This window comes from Melopsittacus undulatus, chromosome 17 (assembly GCF_012275295.1).
Source record: "Melopsittacus undulatus isolate bMelUnd1 chromosome 17, bMelUnd1.mat.Z, whole genome shotgun sequence".
Lineage (NCBI taxonomy): Eukaryota > Metazoa > Chordata > Aves > Psittaciformes > Psittaculidae > Melopsittacus > Melopsittacus undulatus.
The window spans coordinates 2,842,747-2,870,627 of NC_047543.1; the positions used below are offsets into that span (position 1 = coordinate 2,842,747).

At 60.6% G+C, this 27,881-nt stretch overlaps 4 protein-coding genes across 4 annotated transcripts; 1 reads left to right on the forward strand and 3 right to left on the reverse strand.

Moving 5' to 3' along the window:
• Positions 1-844: 844 nt before the first annotated feature.
• Positions 845-5,305, forward strand: PGAP3 (post-GPI attachment to proteins phospholipase 3). The gene is made up of 8 exons (XM_034070281.1): positions 845-1,182; positions 1,957-2,054; positions 2,209-2,361; positions 3,085-3,147; positions 3,524-3,585; positions 4,198-4,334; positions 4,438-4,642; positions 4,912-5,305. Exons 1-8 carry the CDS (start codon positions 903-905, stop codon positions 4,973-4,975), a joined length of 1,062 nt encoding a protein of 353 aa, XP_033926172.1. The 5' UTR covers positions 845-902; the 3' UTR covers positions 4,976-5,305.
• Positions 5,306-5,703: 398 nt separating this feature from the next.
• Positions 5,704-7,935, reverse strand: PNMT (phenylethanolamine N-methyltransferase). Its single transcript, XM_034070263.1, has 3 exons — positions 7,782-7,935; positions 7,134-7,341; positions 5,704-6,139 (listed from the first exon to the last, which is right to left on the reverse strand). The coding sequence occupies exons 1-3, from the start codon at positions 7,933-7,935 to the stop codon at positions 5,704-5,706; spliced, it is 798 nt and encodes a 265-aa protein (XP_033926154.1).
• A 1,507-nt stretch (positions 7,936-9,442) lies between these two features.
• On the reverse strand, positions 9,443-10,406 carry TCAP (titin-cap). Its single transcript, XM_034070346.1, has 2 exons — positions 10,258-10,406; positions 9,443-9,698 (listed from the first exon to the last, which is right to left on the reverse strand). The coding sequence occupies exons 1-2, from the start codon at positions 10,404-10,406 to the stop codon at positions 9,443-9,445; spliced, it is 405 nt and encodes a 134-aa protein (XP_033926237.1).
• Positions 10,407-11,035: 629 nt separating this feature from the next.
• STARD3 (StAR related lipid transfer domain containing 3) lies at positions 11,036-27,807 on the reverse strand. Its single transcript, XM_034070272.1, has 15 exons — positions 27,744-27,807; positions 23,472-23,751; positions 20,821-20,898; positions 20,542-20,619; positions 20,400-20,453; positions 20,197-20,314; positions 19,060-19,158; positions 18,554-18,609; positions 17,633-17,725; positions 16,420-16,482; positions 15,482-15,577; positions 15,004-15,083; positions 14,591-14,695; positions 13,469-13,562; positions 11,036-11,581 (listed from the first exon to the last, which is right to left on the reverse strand). Exons 2-15 carry the CDS (start codon positions 23,685-23,687, stop codon positions 11,489-11,491), a joined length of 1,323 nt encoding a protein of 440 aa, XP_033926163.1. The 5' UTR covers positions 23,688-23,751; positions 27,744-27,807; the 3' UTR covers positions 11,036-11,488.
• Between the last annotated feature and the right edge of the window lie 74 nt (positions 27,808-27,881).

The window sequence follows — 27,881 nt, forward strand, 5'->3', positions numbered from 1 at the left end:
AACACCCCTGGGGTACAGGGACATGGGGACACTGCTGGGATAGAGGGATATTGGAACACTGCTGCGGTACGGGGACATGGGAACACCCCTGGGGTACAGGGTTAATCCTCACGGACCAGGCCATGGTGACAGGGCCATGGGGTCACTCCAGCATCACCCCATGAGTCCCCAGTGGGGTGACCGGAGCCGGTGCTTGTCCCCCCCCATGGGCACAAGCCATTGGTGCACCCCAACCCCTGCTCCCAGTGAGGATGTGGGGTCCGTGGGAGCATCACAGCCCACGATGGGGACCCCCATGTGCCCAGCCCCATGTGCACAGCCCCATGCAGCCCCCCCGGCCATGCAGGGCAGGGTGCACATGGGGACGGTTCTCCTATGGGTCCCCATTGGCCACCTCATCCCCATGGATCACCCCGGGGGGAGCCGGCACAGTGGGGCCGGGGAACCCCCACTTGGGAACCTGAGCGGCCACCTCGGGGTCCTCATCCCATGGCGCCAGCTGGGACCCGAGCCCCCATTGGACATAGGGGACCCCACAGCTCCATAGGGACCCCACAGCTCCATCAACCATAGGGGACCCCACAGCTCCCATCAGCCATAGGAGACCCCACAGCTCCATAGGGACCCCACAGCTCCATCAGCCATAGGGGACCCCACAGCCCCCATCAGCCATAGGACACCCCGAGCCCCCATCGGCCATAGGGGACCCCATTGGCCATAGGGGACCCCACAGCTCCATCAGCCATAGGGACCCCACAGCCCCATAGGGGACCCCATTGACCATAGGGAACCCCACAGCCCCATAGGGACCCCACAGCCCCCAGTACACACTGGGGTCCGGGGGGAGGGATATATCCCATGATCCCCTGCGGAAGGTGCATTGGGGTTGGTGAATACATCCCATGATCCTCCCCCCCGTGGGGGGACTATATCCCATGCTGCCCCTCGCCGCCCCCGTTTCCGGTCGGCGCCGGAAGCGGCCGGCGCTCGGCACGATGGCGGCCTGCGGGTCGGTGGTGCTGCTGCTGCTGCTGGCGGTGGCACCGGGCCCGGTGCGGGGCTCGGCCGGGGACCGGGAGCCGCTGTACCGGGACTGCCTCGGCCGCTGTGACCGCCGCAACTGCACCGGAGCGGCGCTGCGCCGCTTCCGGGCCCGGCAGCCGCTCTGCATGCGGCTCACAGGTACCGCCCCCCGCCGCTCATTGGATGATGGGGCACGGAGGGGGCGGGGCACGCCCCCTGAGGGGCGGGGCTTGGGGAGGACACGCCCCCTGCCTCCGCCTCCGCACGGACGGGAGGGGGAGTGGGAGGAACTGGGAGGGATTGGGAGGAACTGGGAGGGATTGGGAAGTACTGGGATGGATTGGGAAGCGCTGGGATGGATTGGGACGCGCTGGAATGGACTGGGAAGAACTGGGATGGATTGGGAAGAGCTGGGATGGATTGGGAAGCACTGGGACGGACTCAGATGGATTGGGAAGCACTGAGCTGTCCTGAGGCCTCACTGGAAGGCTGCTGGGCTGGACTGGGAAGCACTGGGCCATACTGGGGACTACTGGGCCATGCTGGTTCTGTCCTGGTCAGTGCTCAGGCTATGCTGGGGGGCACTGGGGCTGTACTGGTGGGCACTGGTCCATACTGGAGGCTGCTGGGCCGTGCTGGGAGGCACTGGGGAATGGTGGTTCAGTACTGGGGGACATTAAACCATGCTGGGGGTCACTCAGGCTATACTGGGCAGCACTGGGCCATACTGGTGACTACAGGGCTGTACTGGAGTCACACTGGGAAGTGCTGGGGGGGAGACACTGACCCCTACTGGGAGCCTCTATTGAACCCTTCAGGCTGACTCCATTGAACCACACAGCGATGAATCCCCCCCCCCCATACCCAGTACCCACCATAACCCATACTGGGAGGCACTGGGGCGACCCCAGTCCCCCCCATCACTGCCCACAGGCTGGACCTGCCGCGACGACTGCAAGTACGAGTGCATGTGGCTGACGGTGCGACTGTACCTGCAGCGGGGCCACCGCGTGCCCCAGTTCCATGGCAAGGTGGTGATGGAGGGAGGGATGGGATGGATGGATGGATGGATGGATGGATGGATGGATGGATGGATGGATGGAGGGATGGATGGATGAATGGATGGATATTGGGGGGGGGTCCCCCCGTTTTTACCCCATAACCCCCCTTTGCTCCCCATTGCAGTGGCCCTTCTCCAGGTTCCTGTTCTTCCAGGAGCCAGCCTCAGCCTTCGCCTCCTTCCTCAATGGCCTCGCCAGCTTCCTCATGCTGCTGCGCTACAAGGCCACCGTGCCCCCCACCTGCCCCATGTACCCCACCTGCGTCGCCTTCGCCTGGGTCAGCACCGGACCCCCCCCAAACCCTGCCCCACAGCATCGCTTGGAGGGGGGATGGGGGGGCTCTCTTAGAATGGGAGGTTATGGGGCTCCCTCTTAAAATGAGGGTGCTGGGGGGGTTCTCTTAGAATGGGAGGTTATGGGGGGTTCCTTATAAAATAGGGGTGCTGCAGGTGCTCTCTTAGTATGGGAGGTTATGGGGGGCTGCCTCTTAGAATGGGGGGGCTGGGGGGGGTTCTCTTAGAATGGGAGGTTATGGGGGGGTTCCTATTAAATTAGGGGTGCTGGGGGTGCTCTCTTAGTATGGGAGGTTATGGGGGGCTGCCTCTTAGAATGGGGGGGCTGGGGGGGGGTTCTCTTAGAATGGGAGGTTATGGGGGGGTTCCTATTAAAATAGGGGTGCTGGGGGTGCTCTCTTAGAATGAGAGGTTATAGGGGGGCTGCCTCTTCAAATGGGAGGTTATGGGGGTCTCTCCCTTAAAATGAGGATGCTGTGGGGCTGCCTTATAAAATGGGGGTGCTTGGGGGGTTCCTCTTCAAATAGGAGGTTATGGGGGGGCTTCATCTTCAAATGAGGATGCTGGGGGGCTTCCTTTTACAATGGGGGTGCTGGGGGGGCTCTCTAACCCCTGACCTGAGTGGGGTTTGGGTGCTCGTGCTGGGGGGGCTCAGCCTGTGCTGGGTTTGGTTGGGGGCAGCTCCAGTTCCCATCTCCCCCCCCCAGGTCTCCTTGAACGCCTGGTTCTGGTCCACGGTTTTCCACACCAGGGACACGGCTCTGACTGAGGTGAGTGGTGCCCACAGCGGCCCCAGAGCCCCCTGGGTCCTGCTGCACAGGCTGCATGTGGGGCTCAGCCCCATACATCCCTTCCCATCCCTTCCTATCCCCATCATTTCCATCCCATCCCTATCCCTTCCCATCTTTTCCCATCTCATCCCGTCCCATCCCATCCCAATCTTTTCCCATCCCACTCCATCCCTCCCCATCCCTTCCCATCTCTTCCCATCTCTTCCCATCCCTTCCCCTTCCATCCCTTCCCATCTTTTCCCATCCCACCCCATCCCTTCCCATTGTTTTCCATCCCATTCCACCCCATCCTATCCCATCCATCCCATCCTATCCCATCCATCCCCATCTTTTCCCATCCTGTCCTATCCCACAGAAACTGGATTATTTCTGTGCTTCCGCCGTTGTCCTGCACTCTGTGTACCTGTGCTGCGTCAGGTGAGGGCTGTGCGGTGCTGGGGGGGGGGCTCCTTCTTAATATGGGGGTGCTGGGGGCTCCTTAATATGGGGGGGTCATCTTAATATGGGGGTGCTGGCGGGCTCCTTAATATGGGGGGGCTCCTTTTTAATATGGGGGTGCTGGGGGCTCCTTAATGTGGGGGGGCTCCTTCTTAATATGGGGGTGCTGGGGGGCTCCTTAATAGGGGGGGCTTCTTCTCAATATGGGGGCGCTGGGGGGCTCCTTAATAGGGGGGGCTCCTTCTGAATATGGGGGTACTGGGGGCTCCTTAATATGGGGGGGGGCTTCTTCTTAATATGGGGGTACTAGGGGCTCCTTAATATGGGGGGGGCTCCTTCTTAATATGGGGGTGCTGGGGGCTCCTTAATAAGGGGGGAACCTTCTTAATATGGGGGTGCTGGGGGGCTCCTTAATGGGGGGGCTCCTTCTTAATATGGGGGTGCTGGGGGGCTCCTTAATGGGGGGGCTCCTTCTTAATATGGGGGTGCTGGGGGGTCCTTAATATGGGGGGGGCTCCTTCTTAATATGGGGGTGCTGGGGGCTCCCTCTGATAACAGAATTGACCCCCCTTCCCTCCTCCTCCTCCCCAGGACCCTGGGCCTGCAGCGTCCAGCCTTAATCAGCATCTTCAGAGCCTTCCTCCTGCTCTTCCTCGCCTGCCACATCTCCTACCTGACCCTCGTCCGCTTCGACTACGGCTATAACATGGCTGCGAACGCAGCCATCGGTGAGACCAGGACCTCATCCTTGGGGGGGTCCCTATGATGGTCAGTGGGGGGGGGGTGTTTCACCCCCATTACCCTCTATGTGTGACCCCCCCTGCCCCATAGGGCTGCTGAACGTGGCCTGGTGGCTGCGGTGGTGCCTGCGGAACCATCCACACCTGCCCCACGTCTGGAAGTGTGTGGCTGTGGTGCTGCTGCTGCAGGCGCTGGCACTGCTGGAGCTGCTGGACTTCCCCCCCCTGCTCTGGGTGCTGGATGCACACGCGCTCTGGCACATCGGGACCATCCCACTCAACGTCCTCTTCTACAGGTCAGGGATGCGGATGGGGGGGCCCTATTCCAATGGGGGCTTCCTTATAGTATAGGGATGCTCCCATTGGAAACAAGGATGCTGAGCGCTCTTCCCCTCTGTTTCCCCCCCCCCCTTGAAACGGGGGTGCTGAGTGCCCCCCTTTTGACATTGGGGTGCTGGCACCTCCTCTCTTCGGTGCTCAGGGCCCCCCTCTTGATATAGGGGTGCTGGGGGCTCCCCTCTTGCCCATGGGTGCTGGTGGGAGCCCCACTGTTCCCTCTCCACAGCTTCCTGATGGACGACAGCCTCTACCTCCTCAAGGCCAACTCTGACCTCCTCAAAGCGGATTAGAGCTGCAGGGGGGCTGGGGGGGGGCACATGTGCCCCTTTGTGCCCCCCTGGGGTCCTGCCCTGTGCCAAGCACCCCCCTGCTCCCCCCCCCTCCGGCCATGGGGTCCTTCCCCCTGTTGCCTTCTCTCCACACCCCCCCGTGCCCCACATCTCCGTGGGGGGGGGCCCTGCTGGCTGCTGGCCGGCTTTTGGGGGGGGGGGTCTGTGTGTAATGAGTGGGGCTGGAGCGGTGCCTTGGGGCTGGGGGAGCCCCCCCCTTGCCAAAGGGTCTGTGCCCCCCCCAAACCTGAGTGTTTTGTGGGATGTGAATAAAGATGAGCTCAAGTTCAACCTGGGCTGGGCCTGGCTCTTGTGCTCCCCCCATTGCACCCCATGGTGCACCCCACAACCACCACATCCTGCACCCCATTTCTCTTGCCCTTTGCACCCCTCTGTGCCCCATATCCCCCCCAGCCTGACCTATGGGTAACCCTGCACCCCCCAAGGCAACACCAGCACCTTGGGAGCAGTGGGGGCCGCACATCAGTGTTTTGGGGTGTGTGGGGACCCTCATTCTTCCAGCAGCGTCTGCACACGGGTGAAGGTGATGCTGTCAGTGCCTTTTGCACCCCATTTCTCTCACCCTGTACCCCCCAATGACACCCACCTGTCCCATGCACCTCAAGCCTTTATTGGGGTGCTCATTGACCCCACACCCTTGCTGTGGGGCTGGGGGGGGCAGGGACCCCTCATTCCCCCCCCGGTTTCCGTGCATGGACAAAGAAGACCCCCTGGACATCATCCACCCCCGTGCGCAGCTCCGGGGGCATCACATAGCAGCGGAGCCGCCGCAGCTCGAACCCGGCCCCGTGCAGGGCCCGGCGGACATCGGCCTCGTCCAGCGGCAGCACCGGCAGCCGGACGGACCCCGCCAGGTAGAAGGACTCCCCGAGGGCCCCGAGCAGCACCGCGTGGCCCCCAGGCCGCAGCAGGGAGGACACGTTGGACAGTGCCCGGGTGAAGGCAGCTCCGTCCGGGCTCACGGCCTCCAGGCAGAAGGCAGAGAGCAGCGCGTCCGCCTGCGGCTGCAGCGGAGCCCCCAGCGGCTCCGGCCGGTGAACGTCGATGGGGAGGATGCGGCGCAGACGGGAGCGCAAGCGGAGCTGCTTGTCCTGCCATGGCTCCCTATGGGGATGGGGATGGGAGCTCATGGGGATGGGGATGAGAGCCTGCAAGGAGCAGCCTGGTACCTGCTGGGATGTGGGGATGGGAGCTCACAGGGATGGGGATGGGGATGGGAACCTGCAGGGAACAGCCGGGTACCTGCTGGGGTGTGGGGATGGATGTGGAGATGGGCGCTCATGGGGATGGGGTGGGAGCCTGCAGGGAGCAATCGGGTACCTGCAGGGATGTGGGTATGGGAGCGCATGGGGATGGGGATGGGATCCTGCAGGGAGCAGCCTGGTACCTGCAGGGATGTGGGTATGGGAGCTCATGGGGATGGAGATGGGATCCTGCAGGGAGCAGCCTGGTACCTGCAGGGATGTGGGTATGGGAGCTCATGGGGATAGGGATGGGATCCTGCAGGGAACAACCTCGTACCTGCAGGGATGTGGGTATGGGAGCTCATGGGGATGGGGATTGGATCCTGCAGGGAACAACCTCGTACCTGCAGGGATGTGGGTATGGGAGCTCATGGGGATGGGGATGGGAGCCTGCAGGGAGCAGCCTGGTACCTGCAGGGATGTGGGGATGGGAGCCTGCAGGGAGCAGCCTGGTACCTGCAGGGATGTGGGGACGGGAGCTCATGGGGATGGGGATGGGAGCCTGCAGGGAGCAGCCTGGTACCTGCAGGGATGTGGGGATGGGAGCCTGCAGGGAGCAGCCTGGTACCTGCTGGGATGTGGGTATGGGAGCCCGTAGGATTTGGGGTCAGGATCCTGCAGGGATCAGCCACCAGGGTGTGGGGCTGTGATCCCGTGGGATTTGGGGACACAATGGTGCAGATCAGCCCAGCATCCAAAGGGATGCGTATCTGTGATCTCATGGGATTTAGGGACACCTTCCCACAGGGACCAGCCCAACACCTTCAGGGGCAGGAGGCTGTGATCCCATAGGATTTAGGGACGCGCTCCCGCAGGGCCCATCCCAGCCCCCTCCGGATCCCATCCAGCCCTACCCGCGCCCCTCGATCTTGCAGACGTGCTGGATGAAGGGGCTCCAGTCGAAGGTTCCGGGGTCCCCCCGCACCCAGCGCCGCAGCTCCTCCCGGTTCACCTCCAGGTAATCGGTGGCCACGATCTCCTCGAAGTGGTCACAGGCGCTGAGCAGTTGGTAAATGGTGGGACCTGAGCCCACATCGATCAGCGTCCGCCCACGGATCTCACCTAGGGAAGGAGCCGGACACAGTGGGTCCCACCCCAACATCCCAACATCCCAGCATCCCACCCCAACATCCCATCCCATCCCAGCATCCCATTTCATCCCATCCCAGCATCCCATCCCATTGCATCCCAAAATCCTATTCCACCCCAACATCCCATCCCAGCATCCCATCCCATCCCAACAGCCCATCCCACACCAACATCCCATCCTATTGAATCCCAAAATCCTATTCCATCCCAACATCCAATCCCAACATCGCATCCCACCCAAGCATCCCATCCCATTGCATCCCAACATTCCATCCCAACATCCCATCCCACCCTATCCCACCCCAGCCCCCTTGTGACAAGCCCCATCCCGCCCCATCCACCTCCCGGTGCACTCTCTGCCGTGTTCCGCTGCTCTCCCCCCGCACCCGCTCCCCCCCCGGTCCCGTCCGCACCGGAGCCGAAGGTGTCCGCAAGGCACCGGAGCTTCCAGGGCACCACGGACCCCTCGGAGCTGAAGTCTGCCCGGGGGGGGCTGTAGTTGTTGTCCAGGTACGCGCGGGGCTCGAAGCGCTCGTAGCGCTCCCGGAGCGCCGGGAGTCCGGTCATGGCTCCGCTCCCGGCTCCGGTCATAGCTCCGCTCCCGGCTCCGGTCATAGCTCCGCTCATGGCTCCGGTCAAGGCTCCGCTCTCCGGCCCCGCACTCCCCTTTTATCCCCCCCCCGTGAGCACCGGAGCTCATCCATCCCCATAACCCGGTTAGAGCCGCGCCGGGGGCAGGGATGCGGCGGATGCGGCCCCATGGAGATAACGGAGGGGGGGGGGGGAACAAGGAGTCCGGCTCCAGCCCTGCGGGTGGGAGCTGCGGGGGGGAGCGGTGTCAGAGAGGGGGCACCCCCCGTGGGGTGCCGGCGGTGGGGATGGTGGAGAGTGTACCATGGGGGGATGGAGGGGGAAGGGGTTGGGATGGGGAGAGGATGGGGCTGGGGATGGGATAGGGATGAGAAGGGAATGGAACAGGGGAGAAGATGGGGCTGGGGATGGGATAGGGATGGAAATGGGAAGGGATTGGAATGGGGAGAGGATGGGGCTGGGGATGGGATAGGGATAGGAAGGGAGGGGAATGAGGGAGAAGATGGACCTGAGGATGGGATAGGGATGGAGATGGGAAGGGATTGGAATAGGGGAGAAGATGGGGCTGGGGATGGCTTAGGGATGGAGATGGGAAGGGGCTGGAATGGGGGGGGGGGGGGCTGGGGATCGGGCTGGGGTTGGGATTGTGTTGGGATTCGGGGTGTGATGGGATGGGCATGGGAATTAAGCTGGGCCCAGTGCCCATCTGAGCTCCCCCAGTGTCTCCATCACCAGTGACCTGAGCACGCTGGGTCTCAGCCCAGCCCCAGGCACCCCCAGCACCTGGGGCAGAGGAGCAGGATGGGACCCGCTCAGGGCTGGGTTCAGGACCCCAAACCCTGCCCGTGTGGGGTGGGAGGTGACAGGGACGGGGCCTGGCAGCGGCCCAGGAACAGGGAACAGGAACAGGGAACAGGGAACAGCTAATCTGGGTGTTGGCACCGTCAGTCTGTAGGGGGGGTTACGTAAGAGATGGTTCCCCCCCCCCAATGCTCCCCAATGCACCCCCAATCCGGGACCCTTCAGTGTGCTCGATCCCCTCCGGCTGCCTCAGTTTCCCCTCTTCCCATGGGGTGCCCCCATAACCAACACCAGTGAGCCAGGCCGGGCACTTTATTGCCATACAAAGCCCATCATTGCCACAACCCCACTGCAGCCCCCCCCGCCCCACATCCCCCCCCCAGCGCCCCGGTTGGCACCGGGGGGGGTTCATTCAGTGCTCCCCATCCTCACCCCTTCTTTTCCTTTGCCAGGGAATACGAGAGCCAATCCCAATGCTGCCGGGACCCCCCCAATCCCCACCGGCCCCCTCGATGCCCGCTATGGGGTGGGGGGTCCCAAGCAAATGGGAGCCCACCCCACACATCCCCCCCCACCGTTCTGCACTGTCCCTTTGGGGTGGCTAAGCAGACCCCCCCTCCATCACTATCATCCTCATCCTCACCCCCCCCCCACCAGACCCCATCTGTCCCCATTGCCACCCTCAGCCCCTCTGGGCCTCTTGGGACAAGGAGCGGGACAGGGTGCGTGGGACCCCACTCTTGGCCCCACGGAGGTCCTGTGGGGCGAAGAGGGGCAGGGGCAGGGTGCGGGCATAGGGCAGGAGGTGCTGGGTCAGGGGCTGCCCCATAGAGCCGACCCGGAGCACGCCCCATGGCGAGCGCTGCTGCAGCACCCGCACCTCCCCGCGCTGCTCCAGCGTCTCCCGGCGCTGCTCGTCCACCTCCCGACGGCACCACCTGGGAATGGGGCCGGGAATGGGGCTCAGCACCCCCCGGGTGTCCCCAGCGACCCTAATGGGGACCTTTGGAGACACCCCCCCCCCCAAAGGGACCCCCAGAATCCCCCATGGCCATAGGTGAGTGCCCAGCCCCATGGAGACCCCAATAGAACCCCCAAGACCCCCCCCCCATCCTGGAGCTCCATTGACTCCACAGGGACCCTCGGAGCCCCCCACATCCCCTTGGACACCCCTGACACCCCCATATTCCCTATGGCCCCATTGGAACCCTTGAAGCACCTCACAGCCCCCTGGGGACTCCTGAGACCCCCATATCCCTTATGGCCCCATGGAGACCCTTGGACCCCCCCATAGAGTTTGGGCACCCCTGCAACCCCCAAGGCTCCATTTGGACCCCTGAAACCCCCATATCCTTTATAGCCCCATGGAGACCCTTGGACCCCCCATAGAGTTTGGGCACCCCTGCAACCCCCAAGGCTCCATTTGGACCCCATATCCCCACGTGCCCCCCCTTAGGACCCCCAAGCCCGGCCCTGGGTGACCGCAGAGCCCCTCACCCCTCCTCAGGCCGGGTGCTGAGCTCCAGGTCGAACCATTCAGCACTGAAGCTCTCGTGCCGCCCCATATCCTCCTCCCGTAGCCGGCAGCCCAGGCGAGCCCCCGAGAGCAGCCCCCCATTGCACCCCATAGCAGTGGGGCCCAGCATCCTGCCCCACAATGGCACTGCTGCTGCTGCTGCCCCCCCGGCCCCACTGCGCTGCAGCTCTTATATAGCCCCACAGAGGCTATTTTGGGCTGCGGCGCTGGCACCGTGGGGACAGGATGGTGCCAAGCAAGGGGGTGGCACCGGGGACACGTGTGTGGCCCCGTGTGTGGCCGTGCCCAGCCCCATAGGGCTGCGGTGACACCCCCAGAGCCGTGTCCCCTCCATGGGGATGGCGATGCCAGAACCCCCCCCCCCATTTGGATCCATCCCAAGGCACGTTTGGCCTTTCCCTACTGATGGGCACGGCTTTGGTCGCCCTGTCTCTGCCCTATAGAGCCATTAGGGGGGCCCCATTGCAGGGACAGGCTGTGCTGGGGGGGGGGCTGAAAGGTGTCGTGTCCCCCCCCAAGGCTGGGCTATTTACAACTCAGCTCCAATGGGACCAACCAGGATCCATGGGGCAGGATGCTCCATGTGCTGCCGGTGATCCCATGGTGATCCCATGGTGATCCCATGGGATGGGGGCTGTGGGGCACCCATGGCCAAAAGCATCACAGAGGCCCCATCCTTTGGTGTCCTCCTCACCTTCATCCCCTCGGGTACCAGGGCTTGGTGGAAGACAAGGACCAAACAGTGCAAGGCTTTTAATGCTGACCCATCCGTGTCCCCCCCCATAGGGACAATGGGGGACCCCCAGGATGGGGTGGAAGGGGGGTACAGAGAGCCCTGTTTGGGGGGGAAGGAGGTGGGGGGGGCCCGGCCCCCTCCCTGCAGCGTGGGCCCCATGTGCAGGCGGCTCCAGTGCTTCCCTTTATAGCTCAGCACCGGCCCCAGCACCCACAGGTAGGGAGCAGCCGCAGCCCCCCCCACACCCCCTATGGGGCAGAGCTGGGGCTGCCCCCAATGCAAAGGGATGGAGCTGAGTCCTCACCCTCACACATCCTCCTCCTGGGAGCCTGGGGTCACTGTGTGGGGCTGAGCCCCACGGAGGGCCGGGTTTGGCACACACCAGTGTGGGGTGAGGAGCCCAGCGCTGCCCGTGCCCATCCCGGGGTCCCTTCCCATAGGAATGTCCATAGGGATCAGAGCTCAGCAATGCGCTGCCGCAGGTGGAAGGCAAACTCGAACATGGTGGCAGCCAGGCTCTGGTGGATCAGGTAGCGAGGCAGGCGGCCCTGTGGGGATGGGATGGAGACGTGAGCTGGGGGAACAGGGATAATGGGGATACAGGGATAACAGGGATAATGGGATAACAGGGATAGAGGGGTAACAGGGATGCAGGGATGCTGGGATAACAGGGATGCAGGGATACAGGAATAACGGGATACAGGGATAACGGTGATACAGGGATGCAGGGATAACAGGGATGCTGGGATAATGGGGATACAGGGATAACAGAGATAACAGGGATGCTGGGATAACGGGGATACAGGGATGCAGGATAACGGGGATGCTGGGATAACAGGGATACAGGGACACAGGGATGCAGGATAACGGGGATACAGGGATACAGAATAACAGGGATACAGGGACACAGGGATGCAGGATAAGGGGGATGCTGGGATAACAGGGATACAGGGATGCAGGATAACAGGGATTCAGGGATACAGGGATACAGGGATGCAGGATAACAGGGATACAGGGATGCAGGATAACAGGGATTCAGGGATACAGGGACACAGGGATGCAGGTAACGGGGATGCTGCCGCAGTGTGGAGCTGCCGCTCGCCGTGCACAGGCTCCGGGGGAGGAACTGCTTTTGATTCCTCTAAAAAGAGCCCTGCACGACTCAGCCCAACCGCCTCGGCCCCAATCCATTGTGTGCTCCCAGTACATCCCATAGTGCTGCTGCGGGGGAGGCAGCGGGGGTGCACTCATCCCTTGCTCTGTGCCATTCCCTATGGAGCTGCATTGCAATGGTGAGAGCCTTGGGCCACGGGAGCAAACATGCACCCAAAGGCACCCAGAGCCGTGTCACCCGCACCAAGGGATGAGCCATGGGCTATAAATACCCCTCCAGGGCCAAAGGAAGGAAGGAGGCAGGCCAGGATTGGGGCCCGGGCACCAGGAAGGTGATGGGAGCACAGCCTGGGGTTATTAATAGCCTGTCCGCTCTGGAATCCCTGCCAGAGGCTGCAGGGAGGGCTCTCCAGGCTGGGAAGCACAGGGAACATCTTCCCCTTTCCCATCCCCATGGGGTTCATCCCCCCCCAAACTGCCCCATGGCAGGAGCTGGGGAGGGAAGCACATCCCCAGCACAAAGGGGCATGAAGCTCTGCTCTGCTCTGGTATTCCCGACCCAGAGAGGCTCATTCCCAAAGATTCCACAAGGCAGGAGCTGTGGGAGGGGAGGGGGCAGCAGCTCTGCAGCAGAGCTGATGAATGGAGCCTTTGTGCTCTGCTGCTGCAGCGCCGTTACCACGTCAACCCCGAAGGAAGGGGGGGGAATGGGGCCAGCTCGACCCCGGCTCCCTTTTGTCTGGGCCACCAGTAAGGGACTGGGACCCGAAGCTCTGTAAATAGCTCTGGAGCTGGCTCCTCTCGTGCGGCCAAAGAGCCTTGCTCTAGGGGCAGGCTCGGCCCCACACTGCGTTGGGGGGGTCCTGGGGGCAGCAAGAGCCCAGTTCTGCACACAGAGATGGGGAAAAGCTTCCCCATTGCACAGGGACAACTTTGGGGCAAATAGAGGGGTTTTATGGCAGTGTTTAACCACCTCAGAGCAGCCTTTGCTGTGAGGGTGCTGAGGCACTGGAATGGGTGCCCAGGGAGGCTGTGAATGCTCCATCCCTGGCAGTGTTCAAGGCCAGGCTGGATGAAGCCTTGGGTGCCATGGTTTAGTGTGAGGTGTCCCTGCCCATGGCAGGGGGGTTGGAACTGGATGATCCGAAGCTGCTTCCCAACCCTGACTATTCCATGACTCTATGATTCCTTGATAAGGAGCTGCTTTGTGGGAGCACGGCCCAGGTCCTGAGCGTGCAGCAGGGGAGGCTGGAGCTGCTGGGAGCTCTGCTGGGGTCCGGATGCGGCCGCAGGCAGGGACACCAGCACAGAACAGCCTTTACCTTCAGGTCCGTGTTGAGAATCCAGATGAAGGTGCAGACCCGAGGGTTGCTGGCACACTTGAGCACGATGAAGCCTCCGGGCCCGTTCTCCCCCCTGCAGGGAAGCAAGAGCACAGTCAGAGCTGGGCTGTACTGGGAGCACTGGGGTGCACTGGGCACCAGCAGCAAGAGCTGGAGCCCAGCAGGGTCAGAGCAGACGCAGAGGGCCTGTGATGGGAGCTGCTTTGGCTGCAGCACACGAGGGGCAGGTTTCCCACAGGTGCCTCCAGCCTGGCCCCAGCTTCTCCTCCCATGGAACCCCATGGAAAAGGGGGTGCAAGGAGCTGCATGGAAAGGAGCAGGCAGGGAGAGGCTCTGTCACCACAGCACCATGAGATCTGGCTCCGAGACACCCACTGTGCTCAACACACGGAGCCCAAACACGGATTCCCCTTCCCAGCTCGGGAACACACTATGTTCTGCTGCACACACTTGGAAGGAAGATCTCTCCAGGCCCTGACGGCCTCAGCTCCCAGTTAAATGTCAATTACTTTAACCAGATTAGGAGGAAAAACAAAGTCCGTGTGCAAAGTGGCACAGCTGGGCCCCGAGCACCAGAGCAGCAGAACAAGGAGCCCTTGTTTGATGGAGCTAAACCCACTGTGATCCATCCCCAGCCCTTTGGAAGGGGAGAGGCCCAAGAGCTGCCCCACCTCGGGAGCCAGCCCATCCTGATGCAGCTCTGGTTCACCCCCGGGACCCCCTCCCAGTGTCCCCAGCCTTTAAAGCCAGTAAGTGCCTGGCTGACGAGAAGCAAAAGGCATCCGAGCAGCCCCTGTCAGCTGCTTCCTGCCCCTCAGGAACAGCTGTCCCTGTTTGGGAATGGACTGTGACATAAACAGGATGCAGAGCGGGATGGGGTGGTCAACACCTCCACTCCCCTGAGCTGGGAACGCCCGAGCAGCACTGACAGCACAAGGAGAGCTCTTAACAAAGGCAGAAGGAGGAAGAAGGGAAGAGGTTTAGCTCCACAAATAGACCTGGCTTCCTGCACAACCTGCCAGGCAGACAGCAGGGGTTTCACTGCAGGGCTCTCTGCCCTGTGCTTCAGCAGCTACAGGGAGAACAGCTCCTGCCTCTTACCTGACATACTTGGAGAGCGGAGGCTTCAGGCTGTGCGTGGTTGACATCCCTGAGGATATGTACCTGTCCCTCCTCCTCTCGATCCGCCGCACGTTCACGAAGTCCCTGAGCAAAGGAAGGGATTCAAACCGTGCAGGGGGTTGGGAGCAGTGGAGCTCACTCTCCAGGCTCTAGGAAAGGCTTTGGCAGGGGTATGGCAACACCAGCGCCAGCAGCACCGTCACCAGGGAGCCCCATGCCTGTGGCACCGGCTCCGAGACTCGTGCCAGGAGGAAACTTGAGGGGCTCCCTATGGGAACACCCCCAGTGCCCGGCTGACACCAGGCAGCACTGAGCACCAGTGCCCTGCTCCTGGCTGTGGTTCAGGAGGGTGTCCAGGGGCTCGGGGGAAGCAGGGAATGGAATGAACCAACCTTGGGGAGACGACACCTCCTGCAGCACCAGCTGCCACGTCGTACGAGACGATGGTGTTGTCCTCCACCCGCTGCAGGATCTGGGTGAGGAAAGGAGACAAGAAGGGGTCTGCACATGGCAACAGCAGCCACACGGACCCCCCCTACCCCAGCACTGTGAGCGGAGGGGGACGAGCTCATTGGCAGTGTTTGCTCTGGGGCTCATCCCTCCCTCTCCATAGGGGTGGGCTCCGGATCCCAGCCCAGAAGCAGAGCCCCTGTCCCTGCCCACCTCATGGGCTGCTGGCCTGCAGCTGCTGCTGCTGCTGCAGTGCACTGGGCTGGGATGGATGAGCAGGGGGATTTAATGCCTCAGTGCCTCGGCTCCAGCTGAAGCTCCAGCAAGGGCCTGGCCACAGCCTGGGCTGGACTGGGAAGCTCCCAGCTCTCGGCTCCAAAGGAGCTGCTGTGATTAAGCCATCTTTGTCCGCACGCTCACCTGGCAAGCTGCCACTGTTCTGTTCCACAGGATCATCTTCTCGGGCTGGAGAATAACCTCCTGGTAAACCACTTCAGCAGAGCACTGCAGGAAAGCCTGAGGACAGAGGCAGAGCCACTGGGGTGACATTGTTCCCAAGGAACACAAAGAACCGGGATAATACAGGAGGGAAGAGGCGAGGCCAAGCAGAGCCAAGGCTGTCAACAGGGGCCTGGAGGGCACACATGGAGGTGGAGGAGGCACAGACCTGGGGCTGGCTCCGCTCCCACCCTCACCCCTCTTGAGCAGCAGCTCCACTGTGTGCACATTGCTTGGGGAAGGGGCTAAGAAGCTATTCTGAGCTCCAGCACAGCCACCGACCCCTCCAGGTCCCCGTGGGCCAGGAGATCTTTGGAGGTAAACCGTTAATGCAGTAAAATGGGACCCATCCAGCTTTCTGCTCTGCGAGCTGCTCCATTGGCAGCTCCTGCCAGCGAGGCAGCATATGCACTGGAACAAAGAAAAGCTACCGCAGCCCCGATGCTTCATTAAAGTGTGGGTCCCAGCCAAGGCACTCCAGCACGAGGGCACTTCCGAGCAGCTCTCCTCCATGCCAGGCAGCAGCAGACGTGTGCTCAGCCCTGGTCTTGCTGGCAATTAGTTCCAATTAGCCTCCTTGGTCAGATTAGTCCTCGATGCTGGGGTTGGAAGCGACTCTTGCAGTCACCTGCTCCCACTTGGAGCAGCAGAGCTTGGGGCCCAGCCTGTTTGCTGGGGAGTTTGTCCCACAGCCAAAGGGGCTTTCCTGGAGAGATTCCCTAGAGCGTGCAGTGCACTTCATCTGTCTCAAGCAGAGTGTGGGCTTTGCACAGCCTGACCCATCCTGCCAGGGCCAGGAGCTGGGATCCCATGGCTCTGCACCACGCGGCCCTAAGGAAGTGATCCAGGAAGGTTCTTACCTTTAAAATAAAGGTCTTGCCATGGAAAGGTATTTCGAAAGTGTAAACAACGTCCCCGAAGTCCTGGGCAAGAAAGAAGGAAGTTTCCTTTACGTTAGCAAAGCAAACACTTGCGCATGAACCCCCCCGTGCATCACTGCGGGACCCCTGCCTCCCCATGGCAACCCCAGAGGGAACCACGCGGAGCCTGTTTCAGAGGCACAGATTTCCATAAGGAAAACAACATCCAGGGATGAGCCAGAAACAGAATCCGCCCCATGCCAGCCTGCAAGCTCCTCACCAAGGTCACATTCTCTTTGTAGCAAGCTACCAACACCAGGGTGAAGAGAAAGGGGCGAGTTTGCCAACGCTGCTGCTGTTACCTACATCTGAGAAGAGCCTCCCTGGGGGGGTTAGGGATGGACAGATGATAACCTTTCATCATTAGCCCTGTGTTAAACTCTGATTAGTCTATTTAAATCCATCCCCCTTTGGATAAAGAAAACAATCTGCCCAGCTAGTTTGGCATCAGACAATGGATCACTTGACAGGGGAATTTTGAGCACCAGATGAGACAGCAGTTTGCAGCACTCGCACCCCACGAGCAGAAAGCAAGGGCAGGGTTAGGAGGCACAGGCAGTGCCCTTTCCTCTCCAGCCTCTGGAGATCAAAGAGCTCCAGGTACCCCAGAAACCTGCCCTGGAGCTCAAGGAATGGTGAGGAAACAGCCAGGGCAGAGCCTGCCTTGCTAAGGTGCCACAGTGGGGAGACCTAAGGCAGAGATGCATCCCCCATTTACACCCCAGCATCCTCCAGGTCCCTGTCCTGGGGAGAGGGGAACACAAACAGCTTTGGGGGTGGGAGGTCTGTGCCCCACATCCTCCTGCTCCCATACGGGCCAGAGCTGCCTGGTGTGGGGCACAGGCAGAGCCACGGGGCCATTGAGCCTCCACAGCTCCGCATCCCAACGCCAGCCATAGGTGAGGCCTTCCCTGCCTGCCAGCAGCAGGGAGGAGGGATGGGCTCTCTGCCGTCAAACGGGAAGGCAATTAAACGTCTAATTAAATAAGAGGGGATTTTACATGGAACTGAACTGGAAGAGGCTCCTAATTCAATCAGGTCATTGTAACGCTTGTTAATCTTTCGTGTCGCGAGGAGCTTTCAAAAGCCTCATTTGTCCTCCCAAGCCACCCGTGCTCCCTGCCAGCAGCACCAGGGGCAGGGCAACACTTGCATTGTTCTTCTCGAACTTCCACTTCTCCTCCTGGGCCAGGATTTGGTCCACAACCTCCATAGCATCCTTGCCTTGCCGGACGTACTCCTTCTCCTAGGGGAGAGCACAATGTGAGCTGGGCTTGCAGGGAGGCTGGCAGAGGGAAAAGGGATCTCTCCCGGCAGCACCAAGCAGGAATCTCTTCATTTAGGTGACAGAGGCCTCATTCTGGAGCTCAAAGTCACGCTCCCTGCCCTGGCTGACATCCACACACCAGCTGTGTCTACCAGTGAGCCCCCTGCCTCCTGCAATGCTTCCAACAGGGAACGGGCTGGGAGATGAGCAGAGCTAGAGCCGGAGCTGAAGCACTTGGAGAGGGGCAGAAAGCAGCTTGTGCCCAGCCAGGCTTTGAGGAGGGGAAGGGCTGCCCTGTGAGCCAGGGAGCAGCAGGGGGGACTGAGGCAATGCCCTTCTTGGTACATGCCCAGGGAAAGGGGGATTCAGGCAGAGCCGGAATCACATCCCTATGGAATGCTGCAGGGAAGAGCATGCAGCCCTAGGGATGTGGGGGAATGCTGGGTGGCCCAGAGAACCCCCTCCTTGGTGGCCACGATGCCACCGGTCTCAGGGTACACAGGGACCAGTCTGGGGTGCCCTGGAGATTCAGCATCCTGATGGGGCCACAGGGGTGTTAAGAGACTCCCATAGCCCTGGAGGAGCCTAAAGCTGGGGGACAGGGAATGATGGGGGACAGGGAATGATGAGGGACAGGGAATGAAGGGGGACAGGGAATGATGGGGGGACAGGGAATGATGAGGGACAGGGAATGATGGGGGACAGGGAATGATGGGGGACAGGGAATGATGGGGGACAGGGAATGATGGGGGACAGGGAATGATGGGGGACAGGGAATGCCCCTCAGGCCACGCTGCCTCTGTTTACCTGAGCTGTCAGCACCTTCCTCCCTGCACCTTCCTCATCGGATTCATTGTCTGACCCTGTTGAGGAAGCACACAATGAGCATGCAGCCAATGAACCCCCCTCCTTGTACAACCTCCCTCTGAGGTGTCTGATCCCGTGCCCTATCCAATGGGAAGGGCTCCCAGTGGGGATAACCCTGCTCTGATCATCACCTGCTTGTGGCTACTCGCCCCGTGCCCCCATCCCAAGGGCAGCCTTTTGCAAGCCCTTTAACCACTGCTAAGAGCACTTAATCCCAAAACCACAAAAGGCTCCAGTTTCCAGGGGCTGAGCATGACTCTGCTCTGCAGTGACCCAGGGACAGCACTGCAGGGTGCAGGGCAAGGGCAGGGGAGCCTGTTCTGCAGAGCCAGGTCTTGGAGGCACTGCCAAGGGCTGGGATAAGGGGACAGGGCACAGGGAAGAGGCTCAGGTTGAACCCTGTGATGGGACCAGCGAGGCAGAGAGGGAGGAAGGACAAGTCCTACCTGCAAAGGACTCTGGTGGGGAGTAGAACTGCCCCTCGGAAAGGGCTCCGGGGTAGAGCAGGGGCCCACGAGAGGCTGCAGCCTGGGCTGCCAGGTACCCTGCGAAGCAAAGCACAAGGGTTTACACACACAGCACCATAGGGTGCTGGACCTCCCAGCACATCCAGCCCCTCCTGAGCACCCTCCCAGGCACTTTCCTCCAGATCCAGCTGGATTGTGCACTGGCACCAGCCAGCCCACCAGCTTTTCAGCTCCTATTGCCTCATCTTTTGTTTGAGACATTTTATCTGCATGGAGATCAATGGGCTCTTCTGCCTGTCAAATCCAAAGGCGATTAAGCATCTAATTAAATAAGAGCTTCCCCTGGAAGCAATTTGGAACCTGAGCCTAATCCAATAGAGGCATTAAACACTTGATCATTTTTCATCTTAAAGCCTCCTTGCAAGACCCAAACATCCTCTGGTGTTTTCCAGTCAGTGCCTTTCTGATTGAGCCCCACTTGACAAATACTCCTTGCTTTGGATGCCATTTCCCAGGCCCCTGTCATCAGGGAAGCCTGGGAGAGTGACAACCCCCTTAGGAATGGGCAGCTGTGCCAGCCCAGTGCCACTTGCTCCCTAGAAGGAGCCCTGCAAGTTACAGGTGCCCAGCACTGGAGGGTGATTTGTAACCTCAGTGCCCAGAGGCTGTCAAACTTCACAGCCCATAAGTCACGTCCTGCCCCTGCCACGTGGCTCTGACTGAAGCAACACTCCCTGCAAGGCCTCCAGCCTGGTTCCAAAGGCAGAGATCCCCACACAGAGCCCAGGAGCCCGCCTGGCATTTGTCTCAGTGCTTCAAAACCCCTTCTCCAAGGCGGAGGTGAGCTCCGTTTCCAACACGTCTGGCTCCTGGATGCAGACACTGGGGAATTTGGCACTTTTCTCCACTCAATTAAAAGATGCTTTTTATAAGCTGGTATTTTCTCCCCCTGAAGGGACTTCTATACCACACCAGAACGGAGTCAGGCACTGGCTGTCACAGCCAGCCTGCTTCTCCATAAATGTCATAGCTGCCAAGGTGCTGCCAAAGCAGCAGCAACCCCAGGCCCGGGAGCCTCATCTGCCAAGTGCCACCAGAGAGGAGCAGAATACTCACATCGTTCCTCTTCTGCTTCCTGAGTTAGGACTTTAAAATCCAGGAACCAAGTCTCCAGCCAAGCAATGACAAACGAGACGATAGGAAGTAAGTAGCCAAAAGCCCCTTTGGCCAGAAGCTGTGAGGAAGAAAGGAGAAACCACAGGGAGATGGGAGCAACAGGAAAACAGGCACCGATTCCCTGGGAGCCCAAGGAGACCAACCTCAGAGAGGATGACCTTCACGATGAGGAAGGCACTGGATACCAGCGTAGTGACCTGGAAAACAAAGGTGCACATCCCATCCCTGCAGACCCCAGGGGGAAGGAGAAAGCTCCCAAAGGGAAAGCCAAAGCTGCCTCCTTACCGCGATGACCGCCCAGTGGCGCAGGCGGACGATGGCATAGGCCAGCAGCAACACAAAGAAACGGAAGAAAGCCAAGACCTTTAAAACAAGAAGCCATGAACACTCATCACTGCCCCTGTCCCTGTGCCAGGTGCCTGGGAGGAGCCATCCCCGAGCCAGGCTCCTGCAGACCTCACTCCTGCACAGAGCAGGCCCAATGGGCTGAGCCCAAGGGCACGCAGATCCCCCCCACGTCTGCCCAAAGCCATTTCCTCACCTGCAGCAGGCTGAGATACTCACAAATATATCAAAGAAGGAGGTTTTAAAGCTGTACTCGATGATTTCACCCTCCAAGTTCTTCTGGATGCCATCCTTGGTCTGAAGGGGAGACAGGAAACCACAAAGCCATTGAGTGCACTGATAAGAAACTAATGGTAGAAAGCACCCGGCCAAGCGGTGACCGGAGGTTGCCGCCAGGTCAGGTTATGCATCAGGCATACAAATGCTGCCTCATCTGCCAGGGCAGCACCACGGGAGGATACAAGAGCCCATTTCACCCTCGGTTTCACACCGAGGAGCACGAGGCCAGCAGCCAGAGCTGGAGCAGCAACGTTAAAGCACTTCTCCATGGCCTCCTCGTGGCTGCTCCTTTTGGCTCAGGCACCAGCTCCCAACCCTCACAGCCTAAAGCTCAATCCCTCCCACTTGTGCCCAGCACTTGCATGGGTGGCTTTAGGGGACAGACCTCAGCTGTACTGGAGGAGACATGGAAAACATGGGGAAGTCCCAGGAAACTGCTTCTCCAGCAGCTTCGTGCTGAACAAAGCATCCCACAGCTGGATAATCCAAACACATCCCCTGCGAGGGCTGTTCTCAGCAACCCGGTGGGATTTAAGCTGGGATTGTGCAGAGCACTGAGGGGTCCCCTCTCCTGTTTTCCAGGCCAGGCTGGCTCCCAGGAAGCTGATGGAGGAAGCCAACCGGCAGGTTCAAATGTACTGGCAAAGGGGAAGAGGGAGGAGAGGAGGACGAGAGACACAAACAGCCACAGACAGACCTCGAGGAAAGCCAAAAGAGGCCAAAATGCTTCCTGGGATCTTGTATGGGAGCGTGGAAAAAGCTCACAGAAGAGCTGCCTTGCATCACCCCCAGACAATCCGGGGCCTGCAGCCCTGCTCCTTCTGACACCATCAATCCAGCTCTGGGGAGCCTGGCATGGCTCAGGTAACTGGAACAAATGCTTCACCTTTAGGCTATTGGTTTGAACGTGGCCCAGCTGGCCTGGGAGCTGCTAGAGGCTGGCAGCTGTTGGATGAGCTGGGAGGAACAGGTTGGTGGATGTCAGGCCAGTGCTTGGCAGCCGGTGCCCTGGCACCCTCTGCTCTCACAGGCCAAGGACACCAGAGGCAGCCATCGGAAACGGGCTGGTCAGGGCTGGTGCCTGGTACCCAGGGCAAGGGGGGCAAAGCTGCTCTGTGCCAGGGCAGCATCACCCCACACCAATTCAGGAGATGCTGCAGAAGGAGACACTTTGGATCAGGAGCTCTGGGAGGTGTTTCCAGCTTGAACTGAAGCATCTTCTGTCCCCGAGAGCAGCGAGTTACAGTTTGCAGGCAACAGACATTTAACAAGGGCCAATTTGCTCAGCTTATCTTGCAGTGAAGGAAACCGTTTGATAAAAAAAGCATTAGTCATGATCTGAAGTCGTTGCTCTTCATCAGGAGGCAAATAAGCTGTCCTAATAGCTTTAAATATGCAGCATCTCGGCTCAGGGCCTAAATATCAGCAGTTAGTCACTCATTAATGGCTACCTGCAAGCATTACTGCTCACAGTCACCCTGGTGACCGCGCTGGCACATTATCCCCCGGGGCTGCAGAGACAGCAGCTCTCCAGAGACAACAGGGACAAGAGCAGGAGGCCAGGGTCCAAGGCAGGACACCACTGGCATGGCTGGAATGCTGGCTGGGAGATGCTTTTTCCTAGGCAAGGGTCTCTTGAGGCTCTCAGCTGCAGTGGGCAGGGGAGGGAGCTGCTGGCCCAGACAATCTGTTAAGTGCAGACACCCAGGAGATAAAAGAGGGCAGAGATAAGAGCTGTTAAGTGAAGGCAGGATCCAGTGCTGATAAATGGAAGCCAGAGGCAGGCAGGGCTGAAGCACTGGGGTCTATCTCTTCATCTGCTCTGCTCTGGGGCTGTTCCATGGCAGGAAGGACACAGCGTACCTGAACACGCTGCCACCACGGCCCCAACCAGCCAGGGCCGGTTCAGGAGCAACCAAAACAAACTGAAGGCCACGGGAATGGCTTCAATCCGATGGGAACAAGGGGAATAAACTGGATTGCCCTGCTCCTTGCAACAGGTAATGCGCTGAGCAAACACAGCCGCCTGCACAGGCGTGCCAGACCAAAGCACCCCTTCTCTATACCCCGTACAGCACAGCAGCATCTCCAGCTCTCAGAAGCTGAGATTACAAAGCTCAAAGACTCTTTTGTCTGTGCCCAACAGCTGGGTGGGTGTGAGGAGGGTCTGCACATCCTCTGATGCTCGCAGAACAAGATGCTGCAGCAGAGCTGGCAGCTGCCTGCAAGCACAGCGAGCAGCTTCCCTTAAGGCAAAGGGAGCAGGGGAGAAATGGGGCCAAGTGAAGGAAATGGGGCCAAGTGAAGCTGGCACTTCCAGGGGCCCCAGGTCTTGTTTTGCTCCAGCACAGAACACGGTGTGAACACCCCTGGACAGCCCCACAGGAGCCCGGGTGCAGGAAATGAGCTGGAATGCATGTACACCAGTGCAGGGGCTCTGCAGCCAGCTCCAATCAGCAGAGGGCTGGGAAGAGCAAACAAAGACTTGGCCCCAGCCTTCTGAACCAGAGCGATTAGCACCGAGGGAGCTGCAGTTGCACAAGCACAACTTAATAGGACAAAGGCTCCTTGGATTCACTTCCCCCACTTACATTCAGCTCGATTATCCACAACAAAGAAATGAAGAGCAGGTCGAAGGTGACGAAGAGGCAGAAGGTCCTCCTCACATCCGAGATGGCTTTCCTCTTCTCCAGGGACACGTAGCAGTATGGGGAGAAGCCCTGGCTCTGGGAGAACGAGGTGCTGATGGAGGCAATGGCTGGGAGGCTTCGTTCCAGGTTGTGCTGCAGGTCTGTGGGCTTGCTCATCCTCGGCCCAAGCCACTTGGGTCCTACATCAGGCAGGGCAGCATGGGCCAAGTCAGTGCATCACCTGTGGGAGACATGCAGGGCACCCTCAGTGCTCCCAATATTCCTCCTCTCACCCTCTAAGGGTGAATATTCCAACTTCCACATCAGCTCCTGACTGGTTTATCCAGGGAAAAGGCTAATGCTGCCCCTGGGCTGCCCAAGAGCTCCCATTCTGAGGCACAGACATCCCCATCTCACCCTGGCACCCTCAGCACAGGCAGAGCCGCATCCCCTGCTCACTGCAGGGAAGGAGGAATTGCCTGGGAAAGGCTCAGAGGTCCCAGGGTCCATGGAGCCACCAGGAAGGGGCCCTGGGACCTGGAGCAGGCACCCAGCACCCATGGGAGCTGCTGCTGTGGCAGCAGGGAACGGCCTCAGGCTGTTGCTGCAGCCCCAAGGAAGCAGCAGTTTAGGGATCCCTGTGCTGCAGCAGCCTCCTCTGCAGGGACACATCATTCCCAGGGCCTCAGGAGCTGGTTATCCATCAGCCAGAGCCCATCCTGCCCAGCCAAGGAGCTGGTTCCCTTTGGGAGCAGGACGTTGGGTTTCCCACCCGGCTCAGCCGAGCGGAGCAGCAGGAAGGGGCAGGAGCTGCTCCTGGCCCCATTGCAGCCTCAAGGCTGTTTCCATGCCAAGAGCATCGTATGGAAACCCTTCCTCTCCGTCAGCAGGGCACCAGGAGGCCACGGTGTTAATGGCCCATGCGACAGAGCACACACTGCAGAGATCCAAGGAAAAGGGGAAGCCAAAGCCGAGTATTCCAGGGTTTTGCCAATCCCTGGAGGGCAAAAGCTCTGTGGAAAGCTCCTGCTCAAGCTCCTTCCCTGCATCAGCTCCTGCCACAGCAGCTCTGCATCCTCCAGGATCCAAATGGGGTTTGTCAGCAGTGGAGCACACTGGGAACAACAGGAGGCTGCAGCCAGGCTCTGTCTATGGGGGATAAAACCCCCCCCAAGGGGGTGGGTGAAGCTGATGGAGCATTGGCCACCGGAGCAGGAGCGAGAGCCGGGTCTGGGGCAGGTGTGGGGCAGGTTTGGGGCAGGTGTGGGGCAGGTAGGGAACAAAGCTGTGGTGCTGTCTCTGTCGGAGGCCTTCGGAAGGAGCTGCAGGACTTGTCACTTCTCATCAGCCGCAGCTGAGCCAGGAGCCCGGCTCCAAGTGGGGAAAGTTGGGAGACATCTGTGAGAGCTGAATAATGCATCAGGCCGGGCAGGGCTGCTCCTCCTGCTCTGCCTCTGACACTGCTTTGCACTTAGGCAGCTCCCCCCAACCTCACGGAGCTTCCACATCAGCCCCACATCAGCCCCACATCCCTCCCAGCCCCAGCTCTGCAGTGCCAGGGACATGGGGGAGCACAGGGAATGGCTTGAACCTGCCCAAGGGGGGACTGGGATGAGCTCTTAGGCAGAAGCTGTTCCCTGTGAGGGTGCTGAGGCGCTGGCACAGGGTGCCCAGAGAAGCTGTGGCTGCCCCATCCCTGGCAGTGCTCAAGGCCAGGTTGGACACAGGGGCTTGGAGCAGCTGCTCCAGTGGAAGGGGTCCCTGCCCGTGGCAGGGGTTGGAGCTGGATCAGCCTCAAGGTCCCTTCATCCCAACCCATTCCATGATACAGCAGAGCCCAACCCATTAACCCCCAGTGGGGTTTAAGTCACTGCTGGGGGAAGGACCAGCACCAAGGGCTTCACCTTGAGCACACTGTGGGGCAGAGCAGCCGCATCTGAAGCCCTCACTGGGGGGGAAGCCGGTAGCAGCAGCAGCACAGCGATGGCAGCGTCAGAAATGTGCCTTTTTCTGGGTGACAGATCAATTATTGAGCACCTATTATGCATTCAGCATCCTCCGCAGCCTGCGAGGGCCTCACTGCAGCTCCCACAGCCCCGGCTGAGCACCAGAGCCTGCCCGTGGCGTCAGGAGCACAGCACCCGGTGCTGGGCACAGGGACACGGGCGCTGGTGAGGCTCCGAGGGCAGGTTGGGTTGGTTTTGGTGCTGAGAGCTGCTGGGGACAAGCAGGAGGGCAGAGGTGATGGCAGCATCCACAGGGAACTCAATGGGAAGCACCATGGGAGGCAGGGAGCTCCTGAGGCTGCACCAGGAGGGTCCTGGGGCTCATCCTGCCCTGGGGCCCCTGCAAAGCCCCCAGTGCCAGCACCTCCTCCCCAGCACCTCGTTCAGATCACACGGCTGCCATCAGCACCCGTGTGCATGTCAATGACAGCTCTTGCAGTGTGTGACAGAGCTTCTGCTCCCCCCCCGCGCCCCCACTTCCCATTAACGTGACAGCTTCTCACCAGTTAATGCTGGTGTCAGCCCTGCCTCTGCACCAGTGGTGCTGAGCAGCACGGATGAGGCCCTGCGGAGGCAACAACCCACAGCCTGGGCTTCAGAGAGGCTTTGGGTACCCCAAGGGTGAGGAGCGGGCATGAAACCTCCCCCCTCTAAAACACCCCAAGCACAGTGAGTGTGGAGCTGCTCAGCACAAAGATGGGATTGACAGCCCTGGTCCATGTGGGGTTTGGTCGGTATTCCATAAGGAATACCATAGGGGAGACCGGAGAGCAGCTGCAGGAGCCCTGGAGAGGGGCTTGGGGCAAGGGATGCAGGGATGGACAAGGGATGCAGGAATGGGACAGGGGATGCAGGGATGGGACAAGGAGAATGGCCTGAACCTGCCCAAGGGGAGGCTGAGCTGAGCTCTGAGGCTCCCTGGGAGGTGCTGAGGCTGCAGATCCAGAGGCACAAGCAGGGATCCCCCCTCCCGCTGGCAGGGAACAGGGACACTGGGATTGCCTCGTGGGCAGCACAGGCCCCGGATGGTGCCACCGGCAGCTCCTGACAGCAGCCCCATGGAACAAGGGTCCCTCTGTGCCCCACGGCCTGGGGCTGCCTCTGCTGCAGCCCCCAAAGCACCCCCCATGGCCCCGGTAGTGCTGAGCACCAGCACGAGGACCAACCCCTGTCAATGGCCACCAACCCCCGTCAATGGCCACCAACCCCTGTCAATGGCCACCAGCCCCCCGTCAATGGCCACCAACCCCTGTTAATGGCCACCATTCCCTGTCAATGGCCACAAGCCCCCATCAGTGGCCACCAGTCCCCGTCAATGGCCACCAGCCCCCGTCAATGGCCACCATTCCCTGTCAATGGCCACCATTCCCTGTCAATGGCCACCAGCCCCTATCAATGGCCACCAACCCCATGTCAATGGCCACCAGCCCCCGTCAATGGCCACCAACCCACATCAATGGCCACCAGCCCCCGTCAATGGCCACCAAACCCCTGTCAATGGCCACCAGCCCCCGTCAATGGCCACCAACCCCATGTCAATGGCCACCAACCCCTGTCAATGGCCACCAACCCCCGTCAATGGCCACCAACACACATCAATGGCCACCAGCCCCCGTCAATGGCCACCAAACCCCTGTCAATGGCCACCAACCCCATGTCAATGGCCACCAAACCCCTGTCAATGGCCACCAGCCCCCATCAATGGCCACTAACCCCCGTCAATGGCCACCAACCCCATGTCAATGGCCACCAACCCCATGTCAATGGCCACCAACCCACATCAATGGCCACCAACCCCTGTCAATGGCCACTAACCCCCGTCAATGGCCACCAACCCCATGTCAATGGCCACCAACCCCTGTCAATGGCCACCAACCCCCTGTCAATGGCCACCAACCCCTATCTATGGCCACCAACCCATGTCAATGGCCACCAACCCCTGTTAATGGCCACCATTCCCTGTCAATGGCCACCAGCCCATATCAATGCGGACAAGGCTCAGGCCTTGCCAACAGCACAACGCGATCCGGTAGCACCGGGATGGCCGCGGCCCCCCCGACGGCCGCGCTCCAAGGCCCCAACCCCCATTCCCGGCCCCATTCCCATTCCCGACCCCATTCCCATTCCCGATCCCGGCCCCATTCCAACCCCATTCCCGGCCCCATTCCCGTTCCCATTCCCATTCCCATTCCCGGTCCCATTCCCGGTGCAGGCCCCGCTCCGGTACCTGCCGCCGCCGGTGCCGGCCCCGCCGGAAGCTGACCCCGAAACACGCAGCTTCCGGCGCCGCTGTCACCTCTGACCCCAGAAGGGAAGGCCCAGAGCGAGGCTGCGCCGGCGCAAACCAACACCGGCCCCGGGAGGG

What these genes read in the sequence shown, in the direction of transcription:
- PGAP3 (XM_034070281.1), top strand. Translation starts at nt 903, where the DNA reads ATGATCCTCCCCCCCGTGGGGGGACTATATCCCATGCTGCCCCTCGCC. An exon ending in GGCTGCGAACGCAGCCATCG is followed by an intron (nt 4,335 to 4,437) that starts GTGAGACCAGGA and finishes CCTGCCCCATAG; the next exon opens with GGCTGCTGAACGTGGCCTGG. An exon ending in CTCAACGTCCTCTTCTACAG is followed by an intron (nt 4,643 to 4,911) that starts GTCAGGGATGCG and finishes CCCTCTCCACAG; the next exon opens with CTTCCTGATGGACGACAGCC.
- PNMT (XM_034070263.1), bottom strand. Translation starts at nt 7,935, where the DNA reads ATGACCGGACTCCCGGCGCTCCGGGAGCGCTACGAGCGCTTCGAGCCC. An exon ending in TGCGGACACCTTCGGCTCCG is followed by an intron (nt 7,342 to 7,781) that starts GTGCGGACGGGA and finishes CTCCTTCCCTAG; the next exon opens with GTGAGATCCGTGGGCGGACG. An exon ending in TGCAAGATCGAGGGGCGCGG is followed by an intron (nt 6,140 to 7,133) that starts GTAGGGCTGGAT and finishes CCATCCCCATAG; the next exon opens with GGAGCCATGGCAGGACAAGC.
- TCAP (XM_034070346.1), bottom strand. Translation starts at nt 10,406, where the DNA reads ATGCTGGGCCCCACTGCTATGGGGTGCAATGGGGGGCTGCTCTCGGGG. An exon ending in AGCACCCGGCCTGAGGAGGG is followed by an intron (nt 9,699 to 10,257) that starts GTGAGGGGCTCT and finishes CCCCATTCCCAG; the next exon opens with GTGGTGCCGTCGGGAGGTGG.
- STARD3 (XM_034070272.1), bottom strand. Translation starts at nt 23,687, where the DNA reads ATGAGCAAGCCCACAGACCTGCAGCACAACCTGGAACGAAGCCTCCCA. An exon ending in CCCACCAGAGTCCTTTGCAG is followed by an intron (nt 18,610 to 19,059) that starts GTAGGACTTGTC and finishes CTTCCTCAACAG; the next exon opens with GGTCAGACAATGAATCCGAT. An exon ending in GCAAGACCTTTATTTTAAAG is followed by an intron (nt 15,578 to 16,419) that starts GTAAGAACCTTC and finishes CTCTGTCCTCAG; the next exon opens with GCTTTCCTGCAGTGCTCTGC.